The sequence below is a fragment of the Chiloscyllium plagiosum genome, unplaced genomic scaffold (assembly GCF_037043375.1).
Source record: "Chiloscyllium plagiosum isolate Xiang-an unplaced genomic scaffold, Cpla_swu_hap1 HiC_scaffold_21, whole genome shotgun sequence".
Taxonomy (NCBI): domain Eukaryota; kingdom Metazoa; phylum Chordata; class Chondrichthyes; order Orectolobiformes; family Hemiscylliidae; genus Chiloscyllium; species Chiloscyllium plagiosum.
In genome coordinates, this window is record NW_028270159.1 from 3,989,475 (window position 1) to 4,012,837 (window position 23,363).

Genomic DNA, 23,363 nt, shown 5'->3' on the forward strand with positions numbered 1-23,363 from the left:
CACACACTGACTGTTACTGGGGTACAGTCCCACACACACTGACTCTCACTGGGGTACAGCTCCCACACACACTGACTCTCACTGGGGTACACTCCCAAACACACTGACTCTCACTGGGGTACAGTCCCACACACACTGACTCTCACTGGGGTACACTCCCAAACACACTGACTCTCACTGGGGTACAGTCCCACACACACTGACTCTCACTGGGGTACAGCTCCCACACACACTGACTCTCACTGGGGTACAGTCCCACATGCACTGACTCTACTGGGGTACAGCTCCCACACACACTGACTCTCACTGGGGTACTGCTCCCACACACACTGACCCTCACTGGGGCACAGTCCCTCACACACTGACTCTACTGGGGTACAGCTCCCACACACACTGACTCTCACTGGGGTACAGCTCCCACACACACTGACTCTCACTGGGGTACGGCTCCCACACACACTGACTCTCACTGGGGTACAGCTCCCACACACACTGACTCTCACTGGGGTACAGCTCCCACACACACTGACTCTCACTGGGGTACAGTCTCACACACAGACTGACTCTCACTGGGGTACATCTCCCACACACACTGACTCTCACTGGGCGCAGTCCCACACACACTGACTCTCACTGGGGTACAGCTCCCACGCACACTGACTCTCACTGAGTACAGCTCCCACACACACTGACTCTCACTGGGGTACAGTCCCACATGCACTGTCTCTCACTGGGGTATAGTCCCCACACACACTGACTCTCACTGGGGTACAGTCCCACACACACTGACTCTCACTGGGGTACAGCTCCCACGCACACTGACTCTCACTGAGTACGGCTCCCACACACACTGTCTCTCACTGGGGTACAGTCCCACATGCACTGACTCTCACTGGGGTATAGTCCCCACACACACTGACTCTCACTGGTGTACAGCTCCCACACAAACTGACTCTCACTGGGGTACAGTCCCACACACACTGACTCTCACTGGGGTACAGCTCCCACACACACTGTCTCTCACTGGGGTACAGTCTCCCACACACACAGACTCTCACTGAGGTACACTCCCAAACACACTGACTCTCACTGGGCTACAGTCCCACACACACTGACTCTCACTGGGGTGCAGTCCCACACACACTGACTCTCACTGGGGTACAGCTCCCACGCACACTGACTCTCACTGAGTACAGCTCCCACATGCACTGACTCTCACTGGGTTATAGCTCCCACACACACTGACTCTCAATGGGGTACACTCCCAAACACACTGACTCTCACTGGGGTACGGCTCCCACACACACAGACTCTCACTGGGGTACAGCTCCCACACACACTGACTCTCACTGGGGTACAGCTCCCACACACACTGACTCTCACTGGGGTACAGTCCCACACACACTGACTCTCACTGGGGTACAGCTCCCACACACACTGACTCTCACTGGGGTACACTCCCAAACACACTGACTCTCACTGGGGTGCAGCTCCCACACACTGACACTCACAGGGGTACAGTCCCACACACACTGACTCTCACTGGGGTACAGCTCCCACACACACTGACTCTCACTGGGGTACAGCTCCCACGCACACTGACTCTCACTGAGTGCAGCTCCCACACGCACTGACTCTCACTGGGGTACAGCTCCCACACACACTGACTCTCACTGGGGTACAGCTCCCACACACACTGACTCTCACTGGGGTACAGCTCCCACACACACTGACTCTCACTGGGGTACAGTCCCACACACACTGACTCTCACTGGGGTACAGCTCCCACACACACTGACTCTCACTGGGGTACAGTCTCCCACACACACTGACTCTCACTGAGGTACACTCCCAAACACACTGACTCTCACTGAGTACAGCTCCCACGCGCACTGACTCTCACTGGGGTACAGCTCCCACACACACTGACTCTCACTGGGGTACAGCTGCCACACACACTGACTCTCACTGGGGTACAGCTCCCACACATACTGACTCTCACTGGGGTACGGCTCCCACACACACTGACTCTCACTGGGGTACAGTCCCACACACACTGACTCTCACTGAGTACAGCTCCCACACACACTGACTCTCACTGGGGTACAGCTCCCACACACACTGACTCTCACTGGGGTACAGCTCCCACACACACTGACTCTCACTGGGGTACAGTCCCAGACACACTGACTCTCACTGGGGTACAGTCCCACATGCACTGACTCTCACTGGGGTACAGCTCCCCACACACACTGACTCTCACTGGGGTACAGTCCCACACACACTGACTCTCACTGGGGTACAGCTCCCACACACACTGACTCTCACTGGGGTATAGTCCCCACACACACTGACTCTCACTGGGGTACAGTCCCACACACACTGACTCTCACTGGGGTACAGTCCCACACATACTGACTCTCACTGGGGTACAGCTCCGTCACACACTGTCTCTCACTGGGGTACAGTCTCCCACACACACTGACTCTCACTGAGGTACACTCCCAAACACACTGACTCTCACTGGGGTACAGTCCCACACACACTGACTCTCACTGGGGTACAGCTCCCACGCACACTGACTCTCACTGAGTACAGCTCCCACACGCACTGACTCTCACTGGGGTATAGCCCCCCCACACACTGACTCTCACTGGGGTACACTCCCAAACACACTGACTCTTACTGGGGTACAGCTCCCACACACTGACTCTCACTGGGGTACAGTCCCACACACACTGCCGCTCACTGGGGTACAGCTCTCACACACACTGACTCTCACTGGGGTACAGCTCCCACGCACACTGACTCTCACTGAGTACAGCTCCCACACGCACTGACTCTCACTGGGCTAGAGCTCCCACACACACTGACTCTCACTGTGGTATACTCCCAAACACACTGACCCTCACTGGGGTACAGCTCCCACACACTGACTCTCACTGGGGTACAGTCCCACACACACTGACTCTCACTGGGGTACAGCTCCCACACGCACTGACTCTCACTGGGGTACAGCTCCCACACACACTGACTCTCACTGGGGTACAGCTCCCACACACACTGACTCTCACTGGGGAAACCCCCAAACACACTGACTCTCACTGGGGTACAGTCCCACACACACTGACTCTCACTGGGGTACAGCTCCCACACACACTGACTCTCACTGGGGTACAGTCCCACATGCACTGACTCTACTGGGGTACAGCTCCCACACACACTGACTCTCACTGGGGTACTGCTCCCACACACACTGACCCTCACTGGGGCACAGTCCCTCACACACTGACTCTACTGGGGTACAACTCCCACACACACTGACTCTCACTGGGGTAAAGTCCCACACACACTGACTCTCACTGGGTGCAGTCCCACACACACTGACTCTCACTGGGGTACAGCTCCCACGCACACTGACTCTCACTGAGTACAGCTCCCACACACACTGACTCTCACTGGGGTACAGTCCCACATGCACTGTCTCTCACTGGGGTATAGTCCCCACACACACTGACTCTCACTGGGGTACAGTCCCACACACACTGACTCTCACTGGGGTACAGCTCCCACGCACACTGACTCTCACTGAGTACGGCTCCCACACACACTGTCTCTCACTGGGGTACAGTCCCACATGCACTGACTCTCACTGGGGTATAGTCCCCACACACACTGACTCTCACTGGGGTACAGCTCCCACACAAACTGACTCTCACTGGGGTACAGTCCCACACACACTGACTCTCACTGGGGTACAGCTCCCACACACACTGTCTCTCACTGGGGTACAGTCTCCCACACACACAGACTCTCACTGAGGTACACTCCCAAACACACTGACTCTCACTGGGCTACAGTCCCACACACACTGACTCTCACTGGGGTGCAGTCCCACACACACTGACTCTCACTGGGGTACAGCTCCCACGCACACTGACTCTCACTGAGTACAGCTCCCACATGCACTGACTCTCACTGGGGTATAGCTCCCACACACACTGACTCTCAATGGGGTACACTCCCAAACACACTGACTCTCACTGGGGTACGGCTCCCACACACACAGACTCTCACTGGGGTACAGCTCCCACACACACTGACTCTCACTGGGGTACACTCCCAAACACACTGACTCTCACTGGGGTGCAGCTCCCACACACTGACACTCACAGGGGTACAGTCCCACACACACTGACTCTCACTGGGGTACAGCTCCCACACACACTGACTCTCACTGGGGTACAGCTCCCACGCACACTGACTCTCACTGAGTGCAGCTCCCACACGCACTGACTCTCACTGGGGTACAGCTCCCACACACACTGACTCTCACTGGGGTACAGCTCCCACACACACTGACTCTCACTGGGGTACAGCTCCCACACACACTGACTCTCACTGGGGTATAGCTCCCACACACACTGACTCTCAATGGGGTACACTCCCAAACACACTGACTCTCACTGGGGTACGGCTCCCACACACACAGACTCTCACTGGGGTACAGCTCCCACACACACTGACTCTCACTGGGGTACACTCCCAAACACACTGACTCTCACTGGGGTGCAGCTCCCACACACTGACACTCACAGGGGTACAGTCCCACACACACTGACTCTCACTGGGGTACAGCTCCCACACACACTGACTCTCACTGGGGTACAGCTCCCACGCACACTGACTCTCACTGAGTGCAGCTCCCACACGCACTGACTCTCACTGGGGTACAGCTCCCACACACACTGACTCTCACTGGGGTACAGCTCCCACACACACTGACTCTCACTGGGGTACAGCTCCCACGCACACTGACTCTCACTGAGTACGGCTCCCACACACACTGTCTCTCACTGGGGTACAGTCCCACATGCACTGACTCTCACTGGGGTATAGTCCCCACACACACTGACTCTCACTGGGGTACAGCTCCCACACAAACTGACTCTCACTGGGGTACAGTCCCACACACACTGACTCTCACTGGGGTACAGCTCCCACACACACTGTCTCTCACTGGGGTACAGTCTCCCACACACACAGACTCTCACTGAGGTACACTCCCAAACACACTGACTCTCACTGGGCTACAGTCCCACACACACTGACTCTCACTGGGGTGCAGTCCCACACACACTGACTCTCACTGGGGTACAGCTCCCACGCACACTGACTCTCACTGAGTACAGCTCCCACATGCACTGACTCTCACTGGGGTATAGCTCCCACACACACTGACTCTCAATGGGGTACACTCCCAAACACACTGACTCTCACTGGGGTACGGCTCCCACACACACAGACTCTCACTGGGGTACAGCTCCCACACACACTGACTCTCACTGGGGTACACTCCCAAACACACTGACTCTCACTGGGGTGCAGCTCCCACACACTGACACTCACAGGGGTACAGTCCCACACACACTGACTCTCACTGGGGTACAGCTCCCACACACACTGACTCTCACTGGGGTACAGCTCCCACGCACACTGACTCTCACTGAGTGCAGCTCCCACACGCACTGACTCTCACTGGGGTACAGCTCCCACACACACTGACTCTCACTGGGGTACAGCTCCCACACACACTGACTCTCACTGGGGTACAGCTCCCACACACACTGACTCTCACTGGGGTACAGTCCCACACACACTGACTCTCACTGGGGTACAGCTCCCACACACACTGACTCTCACTGGGGTACAGTCTCCCACACACACTGACTCTCACTGAGGTACACTCCCAAACACACTGACTCTCACTGAGTACAGCTCCCACGCGCACTGACTCTCACTGGGGTACAGCTCCCACACACACTGACTCTCACTGGGGTACAGCTGCCACACACACTGACTCTCACTGGGGTACAGCTCCCACACATACTGACTCTCACTGGGGTACGGCTCCCACACACACTGACTCTCACTGGGGTACAGTCCCACACACACTGACTCTCACTGAGTACAGCTCCCACACACACTGACTCTCACTGGGGTACAGCTCCCACACACACTGACTCTCACTGGGGTACAGCTCCCACACACACTGACTCTCACTGGGGTACAGTCCCACACACACTGACTCTCACTGGGGTACAGTCCCACATGCACTGACTCTCACTGGGGTACAGCTCCCCACACACACTGACTCTCACTGGGGTACAGTCCCACACACACTGACTCTCACTGGGGTACAGCTCCCACACACACTGACTCTCACTGGGGTATAGTCCCCACACACACTGACTCTCACTGGGGTACAGTCCCACACACACTGACTCTCACTGGGGTACAGTCCCACACATACTGACTCTCACTGGGGTACAGCTCCGTCACACACTGTCTCTCACTGGGGTACAGTCTCCCACACACACTGACTCTCACTGAGGTACACTCCCAAACACACTGACTCTCACTGGGGTACAGTCCCACACACACTGACTCTCACTGGGGTACAGCTCCCACGCACACTGACTCTCACTGAGTACAGCTCCCACACGCACTGACTCTCACTGGGGTATAGCCCCCCCACACACTGACTCTCACTGGGGTACACTCCCAAACACACTGACTCTTACTGGGGTACAGCTCCCACACACTGACTCTCACTGGGGTACAGCTCCCACACACACTGCCGCTCACTGGGGTACAGCTCTCACACACACTGACTCTCACTGGGCTAGAGCTCCCACACACACTGACTCTCACTGGGGTACAGTCCCACACACACTGCCGCTCACTGGGGTACAGCTCTCACACACACTGACTCTCACTGGGGTACAGCTCCCACGCACACTGACTCTCACTGAGTACAGCTCCCACACGCACTGACTCTCACTGGGCTAGAGCTCCCACACACACTGACTCTCACTGTGGTATACTCCCAAACACACTGACTCTCACTGGGGTACAGCTCCCACACACTGACTCTCACTGGGGTACAGTCCCACACACACTGACTCTCACTGGGGTACAGCTCCCACACGCACTGACTCTCACTGGGGTACAGCTCCCACACACACTGACTCTCACTGGGGTACAGCTCCCACACACACTGACTCTCACTGGGGAAACCCCCAAACACACTGACTCTCACTGGGGTACAATCCCACACACACTGACTCTCACTGGGGTACAGCTCCCACGCACACTTACTCTCACTGAGTACAGCTCCCACACACGTACTGACTCTCACTGGGGTACAGCTCCCACACACACTGACTCTCACTGGGGTACACTCCCAAACACACTGACTCTCACTGGGGTACACTCCCACACACACTGACTCTCACTGGGGTACACTCCCAAACACACTGACTCTCACTGGGGTACACTCCCAAACACACTGACTCTCACTGGGGTACACTCCCACACACACTGACTCTCACTGGGGTACGGCTCCCACACACACTGACTCTCACTGGGGTACAGCTCCCACACACACTGACTCTCACTGGGGTACGGCTCCCACACACACTGACTCTCACTGGGGTACTGTTCAGAGATCCTCACTGAGGGAAAATATCCACAAGCAGAATTCTCAGTTGTGTCAGAAAGGAAGACATTTGGCACCTTCATGGAAGATGTGAAGACCGGGAATAGTGAGCTTTGTTAACAATCTGTGTTGAGGGTCTGGAAAGAGACCTTTATGGGAAGGAGTAGCCTATTATTAATCACATAAATTTGCTGAAAGGGAACTAATTACAGGTGTTCCCGATAAAGAAGAAGCTTTGTTGTGGCGATAAGGATGACTCTATCTGCAAGGGTGTTACAGAATGAAACATCTTTCTGGTGTTTGCAGTGAGATAATTCTGTTTTTCCTGTCTCGGTCGTGCTTTTCTTTTCTGTAATAAATGTGATTTTCTTTTTTTAAAGTATACCGGTAGCCTTTTGTCAAACAAGCTGAACAAATAAACCCATGATTTATCAATCCGAATCTTCTTCTGAGATCTGACTTGTCCAGTGTTCCCATCAGCTGGGATCAAAACTGAGGGAGGCTGCTCCTTGCTCTTCTCTCTCCCAGGGCTGTGTCCTGGCACAGAATTGGTACACTGGTTGCTGTGCACTGCCAGGTTATTTTACTAACCTGTGAGATCTGACCTGTTTTTTTTTCAGGGTGCTGATGGTGTTCGTGGCTTGATGGGACATAAAGGCGAGAAGGTAAGCAACAGATCATCACCATCAAAGTGTGAGGCAGGGGTCTATTACAAACCTTGGAAAGAATCTGGGATTTACAGAGTGTTGAGAGACAGAAGCCAAGTGTGTGATTTGTCTGTGTGTGAACAAGGTGGAAGGTGAGTGCGAGTGTGTGTTGGGTATGTGGGAGTTTGTTGGCGGGGGGTCAGTGTGTTATTATTTGGGATCTGCCTTAGTGGGAGTGGCTTCAGTGATAGCTGGAGACACAGTCTCATTGTCCTATTGTCTTTGTGTTTTAACAGGGTGAAGATGGTTTCCCAGGATTCAAGGGTGATATGGGAGTAAAGGGCGACAGAGTGAGTTCTCAAACATAACATCCTGGCACTGAAGTAATGAAAGGAATCGCAGAATGATACAGCCCAGCAAGAGACCATTCAGCCCATCACGTCTATAGCAACTCTCTGAAAAATGTATCCAGTTAATCCCACTCCTCCCCATTACCCTGCTCTTTCTCCTGAACCTCCAAAAAATCTCCTTCTCAAATATCTTTGATCCACTGTTTCAAAAGTTCCTGTTCAGTCTGCTCCCATCTCCCTTTCAGGCAGCATGTCTCAGATCACAATAAACTGATGTGCAAAAATAAATTCTCCTCCTCCCCGACTCTGGTCCTTTTCCTGATACCCTTCAGTCTGTGTCTGTCTGGTCCCTGACCCTCCTGCCCCTGGGAGCAGTTTCTCTCATTCATCAAACAAACCTGACCCTGATTTTGAACTCCTTGATTAAATCTCCCCTCAACTTTCTCTGCTCTGAGAAGGACAATCCCAGGGTCTGCAGTCTCTCCTCAATCACCATAGTCCCTCATCCCTGGACTCATTCCTGTAACTCTCTTCCACAGTCTCTCCAGGCCTGAGAGCACTAAATGTGTAACAGCCAAAATGTAACCCAGGTTTCCAGTTGGTGATTAATCCCTCTGAGATGATTGAGGTAAACAGAGTTAGAGGGAAACACCTCCCTGACAGACAGTAACACAGAGAATTGAAGAGTGAGGTGAGGTTTTCACCATAACTCTCACTGAGTCCACTCATTGAAATGAATGATCAGAAAGGTGAGCATATTGCTCGGCAGCTGGTCTCCTAGTGACAGTTGATCAGTCCCATGTGTCAAAGCAGGTCCTTAGTGACCATGGTTAGTAACCGTAGAAACCTGTGGATTAGGAGCAGGCAGAGGTCACTCTACCCTTCAAGCCCCTGCAGCATTGTTCAATGAGACCGTGGCTGAACTGATTCTCCACATTCCCGCTCAACCTGATCATCTTTCATCCCTGAAACAAAAGATATTCAAAGACCCTTCTCCCACCTTTCCAGAAGACAGCTTCACCCAGACTGAAGCATCAAGAACCTCAATCCCACCCTTGTAGGTTTGGGAAGGTTCCTGTGTATGTGTCCGCTCCTCAGCCCAGCTGTCCTCACCATGTCAATGGTTCTCACACTGAACTCTCTAACTCTCTCTCTCTTACTCTCCCAATCTACCTCTCTCTCTCCCTCTAACTCTCTCTCCCCCTCATTCTTGCTCTCTCTCCCTTGTTCTACCTCTGTCTCTCTACCTCCCCCGTCCCTCTCTCCCCCTCCACTCTCTCTCTCTGACTCTCTGTCCGTCTCTTTCACACACTGTCATTATATTCCATGTGTTGTAGTATTTCATGATCTCATTCCTTTGCCGTCTCTGACTCCAAGGCCATTGGTTCTGGCCAGGGACCAGTTTAGTTTCTGAGCTGCTGTTCATTCCTTCAGCATCACGGAGACAAGCGGCTGGAGCTGAATTATCCGGTAACCCGAGTCTGTCCTTCAGAGCCGGAGTGATTTACTGTCACAGTTACATCGTCTCCTCTGAGAGTCTCCCCTCAGCCAAGCTCTCACTGTTTCCACATGATATCAGTGCAGCACAACACATTGTAAATCCAAACCAGCCCACAAAGGAGCGTTGTTCAAAGAGAATTTGGTTTTCTGTCAAGATTCAGTCATTAGAAGGATAAAGTGGTCCAAAATATTTCACATTTTCATCTGTTTGGAAAGAGATGCAGCTCATTAATATTCTGAAATGCAAAAGTCCAGAAGAGGAAGGGCACAGAGTTTGAATTTCCGAGAGAGAGGACAGATTCTGGATTAGTGGTGCTGGAAGAGCACAGCAGTTCAGGCAGCGTCCGAGAGGACAGGCTAATGAGCAAAACCCTGGGAGACAGATAGAATTCGCCATCCAATCAGGTCCCAGTCCACTCCCACTCTCTGTAAAGGGAATGAGTCTTCAGGCAGAGCTAACTATAGGAACACTGTCTTTGCCCTCTGCCCTTTGACCTGTCACTATCCCAAATAATCGTAAATATACTCTTGTACAAGTAAGAAATGCCTTTGCAGTGTTCGTTGGAGAGTCAAACTCCAATGTTTGTTTCTTCACATACTGCTGTGAACTGCTTTAGTGATCATCTACGAATATATAAAGACAGTTTATGAATAAAGTATATTTTTGAAACTTGCTCTCCCTCACTTCTTGCATAAAGGAGACTCTCTCCTTTCTTCCATGTCCTTTGCTGTCAGTGGCCCTTATCTCAATTACCCTCATTTCCCTTGTTTGCTTTGTTGACCCCAGCACCCCCAGCTCCTTCATCCTTTCTCCCATTTCTATTTCCCTGGCATTCCATTCACCTAAATGTTCCTCCCTCTTTCTCTGCCTCTCCCTCTCAGGGCTCTTTCTAATCAACTGTTTGGTATTATTGTTTTCTCTCAGGGTGAGCTTGGTCCAGCGGGTCCCAGGGGAGAAGATGGTCCGGAGGGTCCGAAAGGCCGGTTTGGGCCGGCTGGAGATAATGGCCCACCTGGGCCGTCTGGTGAGAAGGTACCTGACCAGATGGATCACTGAGAGCCCAGCCTGTCCATGCAGGCAGTGCCACTTCACACAGCACAGCTTAGCTCACACTGGGTCACACTGCTGCCCCACACTGGGTCACACTGCTGCCCCACACTGGGTCACACTGCTGCCCCACACTGGGTCACACTGCTGCCTCACACTGGGTCACACTGCTGCCTCACACTGGGTCACACTGCTACCCCACACTGGGTCACACTGCTACACCACACTGGGTCACACTGCTGCCCCACACTGGGTCACACTGCTGCCCCACACTGGGTCACACTGCTGCCTCACACTGGGTCACACTGCTGCCCCACACTGGGTCACACTGCTGCCCCACACTGGGTCACACTGCTGGCACACACTGGGTCACACTGCTGCCCCACACTGGGTCACACTGCTGCCCCACACTGGGTCACACTGCTGCCCCACACTGGGTCACACTGCTGCCCCACACTGGGTCACACCGCTGGCACACACTGGGTCACACTGCTGCCCCACACTGGGTCACACTGCTGCCCCACACTGGGTCACACTGCTGCCTCACACTGGGTCACACTGCTGCCCCACACTGGGTCACACTGCCCCACACTGGGTCACACTGCTGCCTCACACTGGGTCACACTGCTGCCCCACACTGGGTCACACTGCTGCCCCACACTGGGTCACACTGCTGCCTCACACTGGGTCACACTGCTGCCGCACACTGGGTCACACTGCTGCCCCACACTGGGTCACACTGCTGCCTCACACTGGGTCACACTGCTGCCCCACACTGGGTCACACTGCTGCCTCACACTGGGTCACACTGCTGCCGCACACTGGGTCACACTGCTGCCCCACACTGGGTCACACTGCCCCACACTGGGTCACACTGCTGCCTCACACTGGGTCACACTGCTGCCGCACACTGGGTCACACTGCTGCCCCACACTGGGTCACACTGCTGCCGCACACTGGGTCACACTGCTGCCCCACACTGGGTCACACTGCTGCCGCACACTGGGTCACACTGCTGCCCCACACTGGGTCACACTGCTGCCCCACACTGGGTCACACTGCTGCCCCACACTGGGTCACACTGCTACCCCACACTGGGTCACACTGCTGCCTCACAATGGGTCACACTGCTGCCTCACACTGGGTCACACTGCTACCCCACACTGGGTCACACTGCTGCCTCACACTGGGTCACACCGCTGCCTCACACTGGGTCACACTGCTGCCCCACATTGGGTCACACTGCTGCCCCACACTGGGTCACATTGCCCCACACTGGGTCACACTGCTGGCTCACACTGGGTCACACTGCTGCCCCACACTGGGTCACACTGCCCCACACTGGGTCACACTGCTGCCTCACACTGGGTCACACTGCTGGGTCACACTGCTGCCCCACACTGGGTCACACTGCTGCCCCACATTGGGTCACACCGCTGCCAAAACTGGGTCACACTGCTGCCCCACACTGGGTCACACTGCTGCCCCACACTGAGTCACACTGCTGCCCCACACTGGGTCACACTGCTGCCCCACACTGGGTCACACTGCTGCCCCACACTGGGTCACACTGCTGCCTCACACTGGGTCACACTGCTGCCCCACACTGGGTCACACTGCCCCACACTGAGTCACACTGCTGCCTCACACTGGGTCACACTGCTGCCCCACACTGGGTCACACTGCCCCACACTGAGTCACACTGCTGCCTCACACTGGGTCACACTGCTGCCCCACACTGGGTCACACTGCTGCCCCACACTGGGTCACACTGCTGCCTCACACTGGGTCACACTGCTGCCCCACACTGGGTCACACTGCCCCACACTGAGTCACACTGCTGCCTCACACTGGGTCACACTGCTGCCCCACACTGGGTCACACTGCCCCACACTGAGTCACACTGCTGCCTCACACTGGGTCACACTGCTGCCCCACACTGGGTCACACTGCCCCACACTGAGTCACACTGCTGCCTCACACTGGGTCACACTGCTGCCCCACACTGGGTCACACTGCTGCCTCAATCTGGGTCACACTGCTGCCTCACACTGGGTCACACTGCTGCCCCACACTGGGTCACACTGCTGCCCCACACTGGGTCACACTGCCCCACACTGAGTCACACTGCTGCCCCACACTGGGTCACACTGCCCCACACTGAGTCACACTGCTGCCTCACACTGGGACACACTGCTGCCCCACACTGGGTCACACTGCCCCACACTGGGTCACACTGCTGCCTCACACTGGGTCACACTGCTACCCCACACTGGGTCACACTGCTGCCTCAATCTGGGTCACACTGCTGCCTCACACTGGGTCACACTGCTGCCCCACACTGGGTCACACTGCTGCCCCACACTGGGTCACACAGCTGCCCCACACTGGGTCACACTGCTGCCCCACACTGGGTCACACTGCTGCCTCACACTGGGTCACACTGCTGCCCCACACTGGGTCACACTGCCCCACACTGGGTCACACTGCTGCCTCACACTGGGACACACTGCTGCCCCACACTGGGTCACACTGCCCCACACTGGGTCACACTGCTGCCTCACACTGGGTCACACTGCTACCCCACACTGGGTCACACTGCTGCCTCACACTGGGTCACACTGCTGCCCCACACTGGGTCACACTGCTAGCACACACTGGGTCACACTGCTGCTCCACACTGGGTCACACTGCTACCCCACACTGGGTCACACTGCTGCCCCACATTGGGTCACACTGCTGCCCCACACTGGGTCACATTGCCCCACACTGGTCACACTGCTGGCCCACACTGGGTCACACTGCTGCCCCACACTGGGTCACACTGCCCCACACTGGGTCACACTGCTGCCTCACACTGGGTCACACTGCTGGGTCACACTGCTGCCCCACACTGGGTCACACTGCTGCCCCACACTGGGTCACACTGCTGCCCCACACTGGGACACACTGCTGCCCCACACTGGGTCACACTGCTGCCCCACACTGGGTCACACCGCTGCCCAAACTGGGTCACACTGCTGCCCCACACTGGGTCACACTGCTGCCCCACACTGAGTCACACTGCTGCCTCACACTGGGTCACACTGCTGCCCCACACTGGGTCACACTGCTGCCCCACACTGGGTCACACTGCTGCCTCACACTGGGTCACACTGCTGCCCCACACTGGGTCACACTGCTGCCCCACACTGGGTCATACTGCTGCCCCACACTGGGTCACACTACTGCCTCACACTGGGTCACACTGCTGCCCCACACTGGGTCACACTGCCCCTCACTGGGTCACACTGCTGCTTCTCACTGGGTCACACTGCTACCCCACACTGGGTCACACTGCAGCCTCACACTGGGTCACACTGCTACCCCACACTGGGTCACACTGCTGCCTCACACTGGGTCACACCGTTGCCTCACACTGGGTGACACTGCTACCCCACACTGGGTCACACTGCTGCCCCACACTGGGACACACTGCTAGCTCACACTTTGTCATACTGCTGCCCCACACTGGGTCACACTGCTACACCACACTGGGTCACACTGCTACCCCACACTGGGTCACACTGCTGCCTCACACTGGGTCACACTGCTGCCCCACACTGGGTCACACTGGTGCCTCACACTGGTTCACACTGGTGCCCCAAACTGGGTCACACTGCCACACACTGGGTCACACTGCTGCCTCACAATGGGTCACACTGCTGCCCCACACTGGGTCACACTGCAGCCTCACACTGGGTCACACTGCTGCCTCACACTGGGTCACACTGCTACCCCACACTGGGTCATACTGCTGCCCCACACTGGGTCACACTGCTGCCCCACACTGGGTCACACTGCTGCCCAAACTGGGTCACACTGCTACCCCACACTGGGTCACACTGCTGTCCCACACTGGTTCACACTGCTGCCCCACACTGGGTCACACTGCTGCCTCACACTGGGTCACACTGCTGCCCCACACTGGGTCACACTGCTGCCTCACACTGGGTCACACTGCTGCCCCAAACTGGGTCACACTGCTGCCCCACACTGGGTCACACTGCTGCCTCACACTGGGTCACACTGCTGCCCCACACTGGGTCACACTGCTGCCCCAAACTGGGTCACACTGCCACACACTGAGTAACACTGCTGCCTCTCACTGGGTCACACTGCTGCCTCACACTGGGTCACACTGCCACACACTGAGTAACACTGCTGCCTCTCACTGGGTCACACTGCTGCCTCACACTGGGTCACACTGCTGCCCCACACTGGGTCACACTGCTGCCTCACACTGGGTCACACTGCTGCCTCACACTGGGTCACACTGCTGCCCCACACTGGGTCACACTGCTGCCTCACACTGGGACACACTGCTGCCTCACACTGGGTCACACTGCTGCCTCACACTGGGTCACACTGCTGACCCACACTGGGTAACACTGCTGCCTCACACTGGGTCACACTGCTGCCCCACACTGTGTCACACTGCTGCCTCACACTGGGTCACAGTTCTGCTCACACAAGGTCATACTGCTGCCCCACACTGGGTCACACAGCTGCCCCACACTGGGTCACACTGCTGCCTCACACTGGGTCACACTGCTGCCCCACACTGGGTCACACTGCTGCCTCACACTGGGACACACTGCTGCCTCACACTGGGTCACACTGCTGCCTCACACTGGGTCACACTGCTGACCCACACTGGGTAACACTGCTGCCTCACACTGGGTCACACTGCTGCCTCACACTGGGTCACAGTTCTGCTCACACAAGGTCATACTGCTGCCCCACACTGGGTCACACAGCTGCCCCACACTGGGTCACACTGCTGCCTCACACTGGGTCACACTGCTGCCCCACACTGGGTCACACTGCTGCCTCACACTGGGACACACTGCTGCCTCACACTGGGTCACACTGCTGCCTCACACTGGGTCACACTGCTGACCCACACTGGGTAACACTGCTGCCTCACACTGGGTCACACTGCTGCCCCACACTGTGTCACACTGCTGCCCCACACTGTGTCACACTGCTGCCCCACACTGGGTCACACTGCTGCCCCACACTGGGTCATACTGCTGCCCCACACTGGATCACACTGCTGCCCCACACTGGGTCACACCGCTGCCTCACACTGGGTCACACTGCTGCCTCACACTGGGTCACACTGCTGCCACACACTGCCCCACACTGGGTCACACCGCTGCCTCACACTGGGTCACACTGCTGCCTCACACTGGGTCATACTGCTGCCCCACACTGGGTCACACTGCTGCCACACACTGCCCCACACTGGGTCACACCGCTGCCTCACACTGGGTCACACTGCTGCTCCACGCTGGGTCACACTGCTGCCCCACACTGGGTCACACTGCTGCCACACACTGCCCCACACTGGGTCACACCGCTGCCTCACACTGGGTCACACTGCTGCTCCACGCTGGGTAACACTGCTACCCCACACTGCCTCACAGTGGGTCACACTGCAGCCCCACACTGGGTCACACTGCTACCCCACACTGGGTCACACTGCCTCACACTGGGTCACACTGCTGCCACACACTGGGTCACATTGCCGCCTCACTGTGTCACACTGCTGCCTCACAATGGATCACGCTGCTGCCCCACGTTTGGTAACACTGCTGGGTCACACTGGGTCACACTGCTGCCCCACACTGGGTCATACTGCTGCCCCACACTGGGTCACACTGCCCCACACTGGGTCACACTGCTGCCTCACACTGGGTCACACTGCTGCCCCACACTGGGTCATACTGCTGCCCCACACTGGGTCACACTGCCCCACACTGGGTCACACTGCTGCCTCACACTGGGTCACACTGCTGCCTCACACTGGGTCACACTGCTGCTCCACACTGGGTCACACTGCTGCCTCACACTGGGTCATACTGCTGCCCCACACTGGGTCACACTGCTGTCCCACACTGGGTCACACTGCTGCCCCACACTGGGTCACACTGCTGCCTCACACTGGGTCACACTGCTGCTCCACACTGGGTCACACTGCTGCCTCACACTGGGTCACACTGCTGCCTCACACTGGGTCACACTGCTGCTCCACACTGGGTCACACTGCTGCCTCACACTGGGTCATACTGCTGCCCCACACTGGGTCACACTGCTACCCCACACTGGGTCACACTGCTGCCCCACACTGGATCACAATGCTGCCCCACACTGGGACACACTGCTGGGTCACACTGCTGCCCCACACTTGGTCACCCTGCTGCCCCACACTGGGTGACACTGATGGGTCACAGTGGGTCACACTGCTGCCCAAACTGGGTCACACCTCTGCCCCACACTGGGTCACACTGCTACCCCACACTGGGTCACACTGCTGCCCCACACTGGATCACAATGCTGCCCCACACTGGGACACACTGCTGCCACACACTGGGTCACACTGCTGCCTCACACTGGGTCACACTGCCGCACAGTGGGTCACACTGCTGCCTCACACTGGGTCACACTGCTGCCCCACACTGGGTCACACTGCTGCCTCACACTGGGTCACACTGCTGCCTCACACTGGTTCACACTGCTGCCCCACACTGGGTCACACTGCCCCACACTGGGTCACACTGCTGCCCCACACTGGGTCATACTGTTGCCCCACACTGGGTCACATTGCTGCCCCACACTGGGTCACACTGCTAGGTCACAGTGGGTCACACTGCTGCCCCACACTGGGTCACACTGCTGTCCCACACGTGGTCACACTGCTGCCCCACACTGGGTCACACTGCTGCCCCACAGTGGGTCACACTGCTACCCCACACTGGGTCACACTGCTGCCTCACACTGGGTCACACTGCTGCCTCACACTGGGTCACACTGCTGCCCCACACTGAGTCACACTGGCCCACACTGGGTCACACTGCTGCCCCACACTGGGTCACACTGCTATCCGACACTGGGTCACACTGCTATCCCACACTGGGTCACACTGCTGCCTCACACTGGGTCACACTTCTGCCCCACACTGGGTCACACTGCTGCCCCACACTGCGTCACACTGCTGCCACACACTGGGTCACACTGCTGCCTCACACTGGGTCACACTGCTGCCACACACTGGGTCACACTGTTGCCTCACACTGGATCACACTGCTGCCTCACACTGTGTCACACTGCTGCTCCCACAAGGTCATACTGCTGCCCCACCCTGGGTCACACTGCTGCCACACACTGGGTCACACTGCTGCCTCACACTGGGTCACACTGATGCCCCACACTGGGTCACACTGCTGCCTCACACTGGGTCACACTGCTGCCTCACACTGGGTCACACTGCTGCCCCACACTGGGTCACACTGCTGCCCCACACTGGGTCACACTGCTGCCTCACACTGGGTCACACTGCTGCCTCACACTGGGTCACACTGCTGCCCCACACTGGGTCACACTGCTGCCTCACACTGGGTCACACTGCTGCCTCACACTGGGTCACACTGCTGCCCCACACTGGGTCACACTGCTGCCTCACACTGGGTCACACTGATGCCCCACACTGGGTCACACTGCTGCCTCACACTGGGTCACACTGCTGCCTCACACTGGGTCACACCGCTGCCCCACACTGGGTCACACTGCCCCACACTGGGTCACACTGCTGCCCCACACTGGGTCACACTGCTGCCACACACTGGGTCACACTGCTGCCCCACACTGGGTCACACTGCTGCTCACACAAGGTCACACTGCTGTCTCACACTGGGTCACACTGCTACCCCACACTGCCTCACAGTGGGTCACACTGCAGCCCCACACTGGGTCACACTGCTACCCCACACTGGGTCACACTGCCTCACACTGGGTCACACTGCTGCCACACACTGGGTCACACTGCTGCCTCACACTGGGTCACACTGCTGCCCCACACTGGGTCATACTGCTGCCCCACACTGGGTCACACTGCCCCACACTGGGTCACACTGCTGCTTCACACTGGGTCACACTGCTGCCCCACACTGGGTCATACTGCTGCCTCACACTGGGTCACACTGCTGCCTCACACTGGGTCACACTGCTGCCCCACACTGGGTCACACTGCTGCCCCACACTGGGTCACACTGCTGTCCCACACTGGGTCACACTGCTTCCGCACACTGGGTCACACTGCTGCCCCACACTGGGTCACACTGCTGTCCCACACTGGGTCACACTGCTGCCCCACACTTGGTCACAATGCTGCCCCACACTGGGACACACCGCTGCCCCACACTGGGTCACACTGCTGCCTCACACTGGGTCACACTGCTGCTCCACGCTGGGTCACACTGCTACCCCACACTGCCTCACAGTGGGTCACACTGCAGCCCCACACTGGGTCACACTGCTACCCCACACTGGGTCACACTGCTGCCACACACTGGGTCACATTGCCGCCTCACTGTGTCACACTGCTGCCTCACACTGGATCACGCTGCTGCCCCACATTTGGTAACACTGCTGGGTCACACTGGGTCACACTGCTGCCCCACACTGTGTCATACTGCTGCCCCACACTGGGTCACACTGCCCCACACTGGGTCACACTGCTGCCTCACACTGGGTCATACTGCTGCCCCACACTGGGTCACACTGCTGCCACACACTGGGTCACACTGCTGCCCCACACTGGGTCACACTGATGCCCCACATTGGGTCATACTGCTGCCCCACACTGGGTCACACTGCTAGGTCACAGTGGGTCACACTGCTGCCCCACACTGGGTCACACTGCTGTCCCACACTGGGTCACACTGCTGGGTCACACTGCTGCCCCACACTTGGTCACCCTGCTGCCCCACACTGGGTCACACTGATGGGTCACAGTGGGTCACACTGCTGCCCAAACTGGGTCACACCGCTGCCCCACACTGGGTCACACCGCTGCCCCACACTGGGTCACACTGCTGCCCCACACTGGGTCACACTGCTGCCCCACACTGGGTCACACTGCTACCCCACACTGGGTCACACTGCTGCCCCACACTGGGTCACAATGCTGCCCCACACTGGGACACACAGCTGCCACACACTGGGTCACACTGCTGCCTCACACTGGGTCACACTGCCGCACAGTGGGTCACACTGCTGCCTCACACTGGGTCACACTGCTGCCTCACACTGGTTCACACTGCTGCCCCACACCGGGTCACACTGCCCCACACTGGGTCACACTGCTGCCCCACACTGGGTCATACTGTTGCCCCACACTGGGTCACACTGCTGCCCCACACTGGGTCACACTGCTAGGTCACAGTGGGTCACACCGCTGCCCCACACTGGGTCACACTGCTGTCCCACACTTGGTCACACTGCTGCCCCACACTGGGTCACACTGATGGGTCACAGTGGGTCACACTGCTGCCCAAACTGGGTCACACTGCTGCCCCACACTGGGTCACACTGCTGCCCCACACTGGGTCACACTGGCCCACACTGGGTCACACTGCTGTCCCACACTGGTTCACACTGCTGCCCCACACTGGGTCACACTGCTGTCCCACACTGGTTCACACTGCTGCCCCACACTGGGTCACACTGCTGCCTCACACTGGGTCACACTGCTGCCCCACACTGGGTCACACTGCTGCCTCACACTGGGTCACACTGCTGCCCCAAACTGGGTCACACTGCCACACACTGAGTAACACTGCTGCCTCTCACTGGGTCACACTGCTGCCTCACACTGGGTCACACTGCTGCCCCACACTGGGTCACACTGCTGCCTCACACTGGGACACACTGCTGCCTCACACTGGGTCACACTGCTGCCTCACACTGGGTCACACTGCTGCCTCACACTGGGTCACACTGCTGCCTCACACTGGGTCACACTGCTGCCCCACACTGTGTCACACTGCTGCCTCACACTGGGTCACAGTTCTGCTCACACAAGGTCATACTGCTGCCCCACACTGGGTCACACAGCTGCCCCACACTGGGTCACACTGCTGCCTCACACTGGGTCACACTGCTGCCCCACACTGGGTCACACTGCTGCCTCACACTGGGACACACTGCTGCCTCACACTGGGTCACACTGCTGCCTCACACTGGGTCACACTGCTGACCCACACTGGGTAACACTGCTGCCTCACACTGGGTCACACTGCTGCCTCACACTGGGTCACAGTTCTGCTCACACAAGGTCATACTGCTGCCCCACACTGGGTCACACAGCTGCCCCACACTGGGTCACACTGCTGCCTCACACTGGGTCACACTGCTGCCCCACACTGGGTCACACTGCTGCCTCACACTGGGACACACTGCTGCCTCACACTGGGTCACACTGCTGCCTCACACTGGGTCACACTGCTGACCCACACTGGGTAACACTGCTGCCTCACACTGGGTCACACTGCTGCCCCACACTGTGTCACACTGCTGCCCCACACTGTGTCACACTGCTGCCCCACACTGGGTCACACTGCTGCCCCACACTGGGTCATACTGCTGCCCCACACTGGATCACACTGCTGCCCCACACTGGGTCACACCGCTGCCTCACACTGGGTCACACTGCTGCCTCACACTGGGTCACACTGCTGCCACACACTGCCCCACACTGGGTCACACCGCTGCCTCACACTGGGTCACACTGCTGCCTCACACTGGGTCATACTGCTGCCCCACACTGGGTCACACTGCTGCCACACACTGCCCCACACTGGGTCACACCGCTGCCTCACACTGGGTCACACTGCTGCTCCACGCTGTGTCACACTGCTGCCCCACACTGGGTCACACTGCTGCCACACACTGCCCCACACTGGGTCACACCGCTGCCTCACACTGGGTCACACTGCTGCTCCACGCTGGGTAACACTGCTACCCCACACTGCCTCACAGTGGGTCACACTGCAGCCCCACACTGGGTCACACTGCTACCCCACACTGGGTCACACTGCCTCACACTGGGTCACACTGCTGCCACACACTGGGTCACATTGCCGCCTCACTGTGTCACACTGCTGCCTCACAATGGATCACGCTGCTGCCCCACGTTTGGTAACACTACTGGGTCACACTGCTGCCCCACACTGGGTCATACTGCTGCCCCACACTGGGTCACACTGCCCCACACTGGGTCACACTGCTGCCTCACACTGGGTCACACTGCTGCCCCACACTGGGTCATACTGCTGCCCCACACTGGGTCACACTGCCCCACACTGGGTCACACTGCTGCCTCACACTGGGTCACACTGCTGCCTCACACTGGGTCACACTGCTGCTCCACACTGGGTCACACTGCTGCCTCACACTGGGTCATACTGCTGCCCCACACTGGGTCACACTGCTGTCCCACACTGGGTCACACTGCTGCCCCACACTGGGTCACACTGCTGCCTCACACTGGGTCACACTGCTGCTCCACACTGGGTCACACTGCTGCCTCACACTGGGTCACACTGCTGCCTCACACTGGGTCACACTGCTGCTCCACACTGGGTCACACTGCTGCCTCACACTGGGTCATACTGCTGCCCCACACTGGGTCACACTGCTACCCCACACTGGGTCACACTGCTGCCCCACACTGGATCACAATGCTGCCCCACACTGGGACACACTGCTGGGTCACACTGCTGCCCCACACTTGGTCACCCTGCTGCCCCACACTGGGTGACACTGATGGGTCACAGTGGGTCACACTGCTGCCCAAACTGGGTCACACCTCTGCCCCACACTGGGTCACACTGCTGCCCCACACTGGGTCACACTGCTACCCCACACTGGGTCACACTGCTGCCCCACACTGGGTCACACTGCTGCCCCACACTGGGACACACTGCTGCCACACACTGGGTCACACTGCTGCCTCACACTGGGTCACACTGCCGCACAGTGGGTCACACTGCTGCCTCACACTGGGTCACACTGCTGCCCCACACTGGGTCACACTGCTGCCTCACACTGGGTCACACTGCTGCCTCACACTGGTTCACACTGCTGCCCCACACTGGGTCACACTGCCCCACACTGGGTCACACTGCTGCCCCACACTGGGTCATACTGTTGCCCCACACTGGGTCACATTGCTGCCCCACACTGGGTCACACTGCTAGGTCACAGTGGGTCACACTGCTGCCCCACACTGGGTCACACTGCTGTCCCACACGTGGTCACACTGCTGCCCCACACTGGGTCACACTGCTGCCCCACAGTGGGTCACACTGCTACCCCACACTGGGTCACACTGCTGCCTCACACTGGGTCACACTGCTGCCTCACACTGGGTCACACTGCTGCCTCACACTGGGTCATACTGCTGCCCCACACTGAGTCACACTGGCCCACAC

General features: G+C 57.8%; 1 protein-coding gene across 2 annotated transcripts in view; it reads left to right on the forward strand.

Annotated features, from left to right (window-relative positions):
* Positions 1 to 23,363, forward strand: part of col5a1 (procollagen, type V, alpha 1) — a 653,133-nt gene that overhangs the window by 438,991 nt on the left and 190,779 nt on the right. For both annotated transcript variants that reach the window (XM_087998144.1, XM_087998143.1), the window contains exons 28-30: positions 8,122 to 8,166; positions 8,445 to 8,498; positions 10,924 to 11,031. In XM_087998144.1, coding sequence (XP_087854270.1) covers positions 8,122 to 8,166; positions 8,445 to 8,498; positions 10,924 to 11,031 — 207 coding nt within the window. The remainder of the gene's footprint in view (positions 1 to 8,121; positions 8,167 to 8,444; positions 8,499 to 10,923; positions 11,032 to 23,363) is intronic.